At 50.8% G+C, this 9,770-nt stretch overlaps 1 protein-coding gene across 1 annotated transcript; it reads left to right on the top strand.

The window, feature by feature from the left end:
• Positions 1-3,611: 3,611 nt before the first annotated feature.
• On the top strand, positions 3,612-4,314 carry LOC119059209 (ras-related protein Ral-A-like). Its single transcript, XM_037158800.2, has one exon. It carries the CDS (start codon positions 3,669-3,671, stop codon positions 4,287-4,289), a length of 621 nt encoding a protein of 206 aa, XP_037014695.1. The 5' UTR covers positions 3,612-3,668; the 3' UTR covers positions 4,290-4,314.
• Positions 4,315-9,770: the final 5,456 nt, after the last annotated feature.

Raw genomic sequence — 9,770 nt, 5'->3', positions numbered from 1 at the left:
TGCTCATTTTTTTTCTCGCCTCCTATTTTATTTGTGACCTCTCCTGGGTCCCAGGGTGAGGTGGGAGAATCCCTGGTGCCCAGCAGGAAGGTTTCCTGGGGCACCTCCCAGGAAAGTGGCCAGGACATAAGGAGTCTAGTCACCATTCAGTCCCTCTGCCCTCTCCTTCCACCAGTTCCTCCTCCAGCCCAGTGTGTCCATCCTTCCTGGTCGGAGCTGGCCGTGGCCAGTGACCTCCAGATAATCCCTCTTTCCCTGCCCTGGTCGGGAACCCCTCTGCTCCAGGCCCTTGCCCCCAGAATTTCCTGTCACTCCCTCAGGCTGGACCACCCACGGGGTCCAGGACGCTGCAGCAGGATCAGTTTTAAAAGCTCTTCAGTCTGGGGTCTACCTCAATTCCTCCCCCAAAGTCAGGTTCAGAGGTGTGAGAGGACTAGGAGGAAGACAGGAAGGGACCTGTCACACAAAACACCTGCTGGGAGGCGAAGATAAACTCTGACGCAGACAAGCTCCGAGCTCCCCAGGAACCAATGCCAGGAGGGAAATAGGAGCCTCATAATGTCTCTGAGATTAAACAGAGGCTTGCTGGAGGGAAATTGGTGTCTCAGGCATCTTGCATCACAATGAAAAGTGAGCATGAGTTTTCCCTAAGTTGTCAGCATTGACGGGAATCGGGCTCTGACACACACACATGACTTGCCCTGCACCCTGCAGACGTGGCAATGACCATGAGCTGGCTACAGTTGCCACTGCACAGGGGGCCCTCTACGTCACTGTTTTCTTCACCACCAGGTCACCACCACTGGGGGAGGGGGTGTTACATAGTAAAAGTCCTCTGATTTGCCTCAGGGTGGCCTAGCCAGGTAACCTTTCCCCCTGGACCCAAGGTGGACCCACGCAATCACACCATCCTGCACCCATCACACATCTAAGGACACTCCGCCCCTGCTGGAACCCCCTTGGGTATCCTGGGACACCTGGGCTGCTTCCCGACTCATGGCCCAGCTCGGCCACATCCAAGCAAAGGGAGGTGGGATACGCTCGGGTATGTGGCCCGGAAAGGACCTACCATCTTCCTCCGGGCATTAATGATCGGAAACCAGATCCATCTGAACCAGGCCCCCTGTGGTGACTTTGTGAGTCTGTGAGGTTCCCAGTGTCTCTCTGAGAATGCAGGGTGTCATTCCGGCCCTCATGCTGGGTCCCTGGGCTCAGGCTTTCTCTACCACACTCTGGGGGTGTGGAAGGGGGTTGGTGCAGTGGCAGCGGGTCAGGCACATGTCAGCGCAGGTGGGAGCTGTGGCAGGACCACGCTGAGGTCCTGGGAGAGTCTCTCCCTTGGCTCCTTTGTCAGTTTCCTGCACCTAATGTTAACACATCGCGGGAAAAACTAAGCCGCTCAAAACAACACACCTTTCTTTATGCTCTCACAGGTCTGGGAGTCGGACGTCTGAGATGCTCTGGGCGCTTCCCCCTCGCTCCTGTCTGTGGCATCCCTGGGAGGCTGCCAGGTGGCAGCTTCTCGGTGCCACTGGTTAGGATGAAGAGCAGGGCTCTGTGCCTCAGCCCCTAGGACACAGGCGCAGCAGGGACCAGGCTCCTCAGCCACGGGGTGTCCTGTCACCTGCCCCTTTGTTGTGCTGTTGCTGTCAAAGCTGGGGGGAGCTGGCCCCTTGGCTGTTCTTGCTTCTCTATGTAAGGTCATGAACTGGCTGGACCCAAAAGGGGCCTGTTTCTGCCCAGTGTCCATGCTGATCCTAAATTTTATATGGAAATGCAAGAGGCCCCTGAATAGCCCCAAAAATCTGGAAAAAGAACAAATTTGCCTGGCTGGTGTAGCTCAGTGGATTGAGCGCAGGTCTGCGAACCAGAGGATTGCAGTTCGATTCCCAGTCAGGTCACATGCCTGGGTTGCAGGCCAGTTCCCTGCAGGCCAGTTCCCAGCAGGGGATGCACTAGAGGCAGCCATACATTGATGTTTCTCTCCCCCTCTCCTTCCCCTCTAAAGATAAGTAAATAAAATCTTTGGGGAAAAAAGAACAAATTTGGAGGACTCACATTCTCAGTTTCAAAACCTTCTAAAAGCTACAATAACCAAAACAGAGTAGTTACTGGCATAGGGTCAGCTAGGGATCAACACAATAGACTTGAGGTTCCAGGGGAAAAAAAGCATAGATTTATAGTCAATTGACTTTTTTAATCCTCACTCAAGGATATATTTTTATTGATTTTAGTGAGGAAGGAAGAAAGACAGACAGATATACAGACAGACACTGTACACGTCCCAACCGGGGATCAAACCAGCAATCTAGGTATGTGCCCTGACTGGGGACTGAACTCACCACCTTCTGCTGTGCAGGACGATGCTCCAACTGAGTCACCCAGCCAGGGCTCAGCTGATTTTTTTAAACACTTATTTTTTTCGTTTTTCGAGCAGTTTGGGTTTGCAGCAACGTTGAGAGGAACACGAAGAGTTCCCATACGCCTCCTGCCAAACACACGCACGGCCTCCCCATTATCAGTCTCCCCCAAGAAAGGTGCGTTTGTTACAGTTGGCAAACAGCACACCGGTGTGTCATTGTCTCCTGAAGTTCATGGTTTGTGTCATGGTTTGTGTTAGGGTTCACTCTTGGTGCTGTATTCAGTAGTTTGGAGTTAGTTAAAGGACCTGAAAGGGCTAATCCAGGAAGGAAAGATCTAGGCCAGGTACAGATGTTCCTGCGCTGTCCTGGTAGAAAGGTTTGAGGTGCCTTCAGGGCCCCCCAACTCCAGGCCCAGGTGGAGGCAATAGGGTGTAAATAAGCTCTATGGACATGCTCGGTGTGAAGGAGAATCACCTTACTTGTTTTCTGAGTTCCTTTTAAATAGTTTATTCATCTTGGTCTTCTGTCTAAAATAATAACAGCTCACTCTAAATAATGTGGAAAGTACAGAAAAACAACGGGGGAAAATTCACCCCTCATATTCACCCAGAAGAGCCACTGCTAATATTTTAATGTATTTCTGTTTTAATGATACATTATAATCATAAAAATGCATTTGTAAAGTCATTTTTAAAAAGTAGTCACAAAACCAATCAGATCGTGGTCAGGACCTGGAGATCCCGAGTTGTCCACTTTTCCTTACAGTTTTACCTCCTCTGTGCGCGCCCCTAAGCCCCCCACGCCCCAGCTCCATCTGCGTGTGAACGTCACACAGGTTGTTAGGCTGCGTCTTGGACACCCGTTCGCGCGGGGGAGGAACCCACCCTGCTCTGCGCTGGGCTGCGGGCCACGCTCGGCGAGTCGTCCCTCCGGGAGCGGGTCCGGCAGCACCGCCTGGAGCGCGGGGTGCCGGTCTCTCCAACGCCCTGTGCGTGTGCCACGCCTTGTTTCCCTTCGCTTGGTTTTCGAAGATGGAGACAGCTTAAGTTTTTTTTTCCTGATTATGAGAAGATATACAAAGACTCTTTTTAAATAAAATAGAAAGAACTTCTACGAGCGGGACGCCCCGAGTCTCCCGCCTCCTCCCGCCCAGGGCCCGCCCCCGCTCCGCGCGCGTCCGCGTCCGCGCCCGGGACGAGGACCAAACTCTCTGCGGCCGGAGCCCGTGCAGTGGCGGCGGCTTCCGGAGTCTGCGCAGCGGCGGGCCGGGTTGCGGAGCCTTCGGTGAAAACTCTGTGGTTCAAGATGGCCCCAAACAAGTCCAAACGTCAGAAGAAACCCGTGGCCCTACACAAAGTCTTGGTGGCGGGCAGCAGCGGTGGGAACCGGACCGCGCTGACTCTCCGGTTCCTGTACGGGGAGTCGGTGCAGGACTTTGAGCCCACGCGAGCCCTGAGCTATCGGAAGAACGTGGTGCTGGATGGGGAGGAAGTGCAGATCGATATCGTGGATCCAGTGGGGCAGGAGGACTACGCGGCGATTAAAGACGGCTACATACGGGCCCGGGACGGTTTCCTCTGCGTCTTCTCTGTTACAGAAATGCAATCCTTTGCAGCCACCGCTGACCTCAGGGAGCTGATTCTAAGAGTTAAAGAAGATGAGAACGTTCCATTTCTGTTGGTTGGTAACAGATCAGATTTAGAAAGTGAGAGGCAGGTTTCTGTGCAGGAAGCGAAAGCCAGAGCCAAACAGTGGAATGTTAATTACGTTGAAGCATCTGCAGAAACGCGTACTAACGTCGACAAGATATTTTTTGATTTGATGAGGGAAATTCGAGCCAGAAAGATGGAAGACAGCAGAGAAAAGAAAGGGAAAAAGGAGAAAAAAAGTTTAGTCAAGAAAATGCTAGAAAGATTCCTCATTTAATAATCAAAGCCCAAACTACTTTCTTATCTTGACCATACTAATAAATATAATTGACAAGTGTCACCTCTGAAGGCTCAATCAATTGAAATTATTTTATTTTGAAAATTGTTATGTATCGCAGAAAGCATGAATTGAATCTGCACTGAAACTCAAATTCACTTTTTCAGTCCTCACCTGAGGCTATCTTGATTGTTTTTTTGTTTGTTTTTTAGAGAGAGGAAGGGAGAGAGAGACACACATTCACTGGCTGTCTCTGGTGAGGCAACCGGACAACTGACCGGGGATCAACCCAAAAACTTTTGGGTTTGGGTCAACACTCCAACCACCCAGCCAGGACTCCAACTCACTTTATTTTATTTATTTTTAAGATTTTATTTATCTATTTGTCTTTAGAGGGGAAGGGAAGGAGAGAGGGAGAGAATATCAATGTATAGTTGCCTCTCATGCATCCCCTGCTGGGAACTGGCCTGCAACCCAGGCATGTGCCCCGACTGGGAATCAAACGGGTAATCCTCTGGTTTGCAGGCCGGCGCTCAATCCACAGAGCTACACCAGCCAGGGCTCAAATTTCAAATTCACTTTAAAAAGAAATTAATGAGGCTTCATCAAGAAGCAAAGTTGACCTTCTTCATAACGGCCTAGACCAGGGGTGTCAAAGTCATTTTCACCTGAGCCATATCAGCCTCACAGTTGCCTTCAAAGGACCGAAATAATTTTAGGATTGTATAAATGTAACTACTTAACTGTTAAGGAGTAAGGAGTTGAAATTACGTCCTGGCCTAGATTTATCACTGTCACAAATGTAACATAGGAGCTTGTGTTTCAAGAGCAGTCTTAAACTGTTATGGAAGTGAGCTGGGGGTGGGGAATGGCAGGAAAGGCTACTTCTTCTGGTTTACTATAAAGCTTAAATTTTATATAATTTTAAATGTCTTGGTCTTCTACTGCCTTGAAAGTGACAACTGTGAACCTAATAGTTAAACTCTACTCGCTTTTAAAATGATTATCATGCAAAATATGGAAGAAAAGTTATTGGTATAATGGTTGCATAGTTAAATGGAGAGCAAAACATCTGTGAACCTGCATTCATTAGCTGGTGACTGGCTCAGAAAAGCAGTGAAACTTGTAAATGGAAATTTTTGAATATGCCTTAATTTAGTAACTGAAAAATATTCAGGTACATCATTCTGGGTGTGTCCTCACTGGCACCACGGCCCATTGCCCAGCGCATCCTGGCGACATTTGTCTAGGGTGGAATACAGCTTCTGTGTAGAAGATTCTTGAGAAATAGCTATTAGGAGGCTGTCCAAATATAAAATGTGTACCGTACTCTGGTTCTCTTTTATTTTTATTTTTTAGTTCTTGATCCTCCCGAGAACATGTTCACTGACTAGAGAGAGAGAGAAAGAAACACATCGAGTGAGAGAGAAACATTGATTGGTTGTCCCTATGCTCTGACTGGGATCGAACTCGGAACCCAGGCGTGTGCCCTGACTAGGGACTGAACCCACAGCCTTCTGGTGTAAGGGGAAAAGGCTCCAACCAACTGAGCCACCCAACTGGGACATACTCTGGTTCTTCAAAGTAAAATTCCAGAACTCCTGATTGCTTTCGACTAACTATATAACAGTTTAAGGTGAAGGGCCGGCATATACTTACAAGGTAATTTTACATTGAAGACTCAGCGCCAGTTATGTTTCAGTGTAAGATGCTGGTCTCTGGAAACCCTTCTGCAACTGGTAAGTATGTGTTAAGTTTTCGATCTCTTTGGAGCAGGCATAGGAAAAACACAGTGCCGATGCATTTTGGGAAAATATTTATGCTTGCACTCTGTTAAATTCATACTCATGAGGTTATAGTTTGGCTATATGGGATTTACTAGGAGTGTTTGTGGTCTGTGTTCCTAATCAAGAACAGTGTAGTTACATTTCCCTAAAGTTAGCATCAAGCAACCAAACCTGGATACTGTGCAGAAAACGTGTTAGATTGTTGTGGACCAGACACTTAAGCCTGCGTCACCGTTGTGTGGTGCGCCCCCTGGAGGAATACTCTCGGTGGGAAGTCTACAACACCACTGTCAGGTTTTTCTTTTCTTCTTTGGAACACAGCTACGACAATGGATTCACAGAGTTTCTCCCTTTTTTTTTGTTCAGTCCTAATTTCAATAAGTCAAAGATGTGTTCAGGCATTCCATCTTTATAGATGTGTATGTAAAGTCAACAAAAATAGGCTCTTGAAAAAACTCTACTCTTTAGATAGTACATCCAGTGTGACAGATTGAATGTATGTCCCTAAATGAAATGTGCATCTTTCATTTCGTAACTTTGCAGGCTGTGCCACGTGCAGAAGTAAAGCACCAGCGCCGCACTGGTGCTTGGCATCTCCACGTGAACTCACTGCAGTCTCGTCTGGCCAGGGGTCCACCTCTAATGTTGTCACTTTGCTTTGAGACCTTTCTTCTCCTGGGTCCTGGAAGGCTGTGAAGCAAACTGACGTAGATGCATCACGTGTCTTCCGCTGATGTCACTTACCTGATTGGTTTATTTGCAGTTTGAGCCATTTAGAGACTGATAAACTTCCTTTAAAAAATAATAAAACAGAAAAAAAAGTATAAAGAAGTTTAAAAAAAAAAAAAAAAGAAGTTTTCAGCACAGCCTGCAGATCCATGCTGGGTGTATGTGGTATGTGTCCTTCCAGACGTGACCTTGAATTTCACATTGATGATACTTAGATAGGTGGATGATAAATGATAGGTAGACAACAGGCAGATGGAAGGAGAGTGTTCTTCTGCCCTGAGAGGTACTCCATGCAGCTGTGGGTCACCTGGGCACGCAGCACCCTTGAACCTGTGGCTTCAACAACACTCAGGCTGCCCATCCTGGGTCCCTCGGGACAACACTGTCTCACACGGGGCACAGCCAGTGCCCCGGCTTCTATCCCTGCGTTCTACCACAGACTTCGGGTAGACCTTCCCTGAAGCCTCCCCACAGGAATCAATGATCACGCCTGTCTGAGGCATTGGAAGTTGGGTACAGATGAACTCCCAGGCCTTCCAGAAAGAGGAACGTGCACCACACATTCCTCAGGGCCTGGGAGGGCCCCCTGGGCCCTAAGGAAGGAGCAGCACAGGTGTGGACAGAGAGGAGCCTGGGAAACTGCTCTCCCACCTGTCCCACCCCAACCCCGGCTCTGCTCTGAGGCAGAGGCAGAGAGGGGCTCCAAAGCCCCTCCCCAGCTCCTCAGAGTTCCCCCCACCAGTGACCTGAACCAGGCCCAATCCCCCTTCCACGTGGAGGCCTCGGACCCCCCACACCACAGCTGCTGTGTCTGCCTGGCAGCACTGAGCCCCCGCGGGGGGAGAGGGCTCAGCGCTGTGAACGAGTCCTCCCGCTGTTCTGGGGGCTGCGAGGGTGCGAGTGCTGGGAGCGAGGGGCTCGGAACGTGGCCCAGGGTCAGCAGGCTGTGCCGGGGGCCTGTGGGGTCTGCCGTGTGGGTCGTGGGAGGGCACGAGGGGCCCGGTGGTGGTTCCCATAGTTAGGGCCTGGGGAGGGGATTTGTCCCCTCTGTCCCAGATAACATGGCCTCTCAGGTTCTGGGGACAGAGACCCCAGTCTGACCTTCCAGCACAGCTGCCCCTGACGTGGGGGGGTTTGGACAGGAGACCTCCAGCCCCAGCACCTCCAATAGCAGAGCCTGGTGCCCCCACCCCCGAGCCTGGTCTCAGAGCCTGGGAGTCAGGCCCGTCAGGGGTCCTGGCTCCCCCGGAAGCCGGAGGAAGGCTTGGGGGTCACTGGGGAACCTGGAAAGGACAATAGAGAGTGGGTGTAGGTTACAATGGAGAAAAGGAGTCCCACAGGGGACAAAGGATTTGTCCCGGCCACATGGTCACACTGGGAGCCCAGCCTCCAGATTCAAACACCAGAGTGTCCAAGTCTGGACACTCTCCTGACAGTGTCCACATGCCCTTGGCCTTGAGGGGGCCCATCCCTAGCCTAGGCTCCAGCCCTGTGACCTGCACCCTAAGACTCAGAATTGTGCAGGAGCATCACCTGCACAGAGATGCCACCACCCTCACTTGACTGTCTACCACGAGCTACACAGAGGTTTCCCAGCTGCACTCCTGGTCAACATACCCCAAATGTCCTTATACAATGCCCTGACACACTCACACTCACTCTCACACATGCACCACAACACACACAGTTTACTCACACTTTTGCACTTGCAGTCATACATAGGTGCACAACTGAGCCAACAGCGCTCTCTAGTGGCACCTGTTGTTATTTCTCTAAAAGGTCACACTCATCTCAGTAATAACCCAGGAGTGTTCATCACAAATGCCAGCTGCACAAGTCTGGGAAGAACAGTCTCTCCTTTCACAGGGAGGGATGTGACCTGGCCAAGGTCACACAGGGGGCGGGTGGTGGAGCCCTGGCCCCCGACTCCTAGACCAGTGTTATCATTCCCTCCCACTTGGCCTGGGTGCTCAAGTTCCAGCTCCCAAGATCCTTCCAGAGCCCAGATGCTGAACCTCTCCCAGGAGAGGAGCTGAGACAGGAGCTGTACCCTCACTTCCCCCCACGCAGGGTGCATTGTCCCCAGGAGGGACAAAAGCACGTTGGGGGAGAGGAATTTCTAGACCAGAGAGTCCCTGAGACAGGGTTGCTCCATGCTGGATGGGAGGGTGTCAGCAGGAAAGGGGGCCGGGCATTAGGGAAACACAAAAACACTAAAAACACTGATATAGATGCAGAAGCTACAAATACTGACCTGGGGTCAACTAGCTCAGGTGTTTTTACAAGTGAAGAAAAGCAGCTGGTCATTTGGGAACGACTCTACTTTCCCCTGCCCACCCCAGTACCGTGAACTCCCTCCTTCTCCAGAGGGAACAGTACTATTCATTCCACATGCAGCCACTCTCCAGCTCCAAAGCCTGGCACTGCTGTAGACTCTGGGGACAGGGCAGTGACTCAGAGACAAAGTTCCAGTAGGTGACATAGGACAGAACAAACAAGACGTTATGCTACAATACATGGGGTGGTGAGCTCTTTAAGCAAGGGGGGAGAGAGAGACACCGTTGGTTTAGATGGGTGCTCAGGAAGCCACCTCAGAATGACACGAGGGGACTAGCCAGGGAGGTGCCTGGGAGGGAGTGCTCCTGGCAGCAGGAACAGCAAGTGCAAAGGCCCTGGGGTGGATCGTGCCTGACAAATGACAGGAGCAGCAAGGTCAAAGTGGCCAGATCCATGGAAGTGGGGGGAAGGCAGGAGAGGGAGCAGGTGGGCCCCTGGGGCCTTGAAGGTCACGCTGAGCACCTTGCATTCTGTTCTAAGTCTTCAAATGTACCTGAAGGACATCATGCCGGCAACTGTGTTCCTTCTAACTTCCTACAAATGTGTCTCCACACCACATTCGGTACAGCCACATCAACTGCAGAGGGCTAGGTGTCTGTGTGGTAGTAAACTGCACAGCACTGGCCAC

Source organism: Artibeus jamaicensis, unplaced genomic scaffold (assembly GCF_021234435.1).
Source record: "Artibeus jamaicensis isolate MK-2021 breed Jamaican fruit bat unplaced genomic scaffold, CSHL_Jam_final contig_1128, whole genome shotgun sequence".
NCBI lineage: Eukaryota > Metazoa > Chordata > Mammalia > Chiroptera > Phyllostomidae > Artibeus > Artibeus jamaicensis.
Note: the sequence above shows the minus strand (reverse complement) of the source record. Positions and strands in the feature narration are given on the sequence as shown.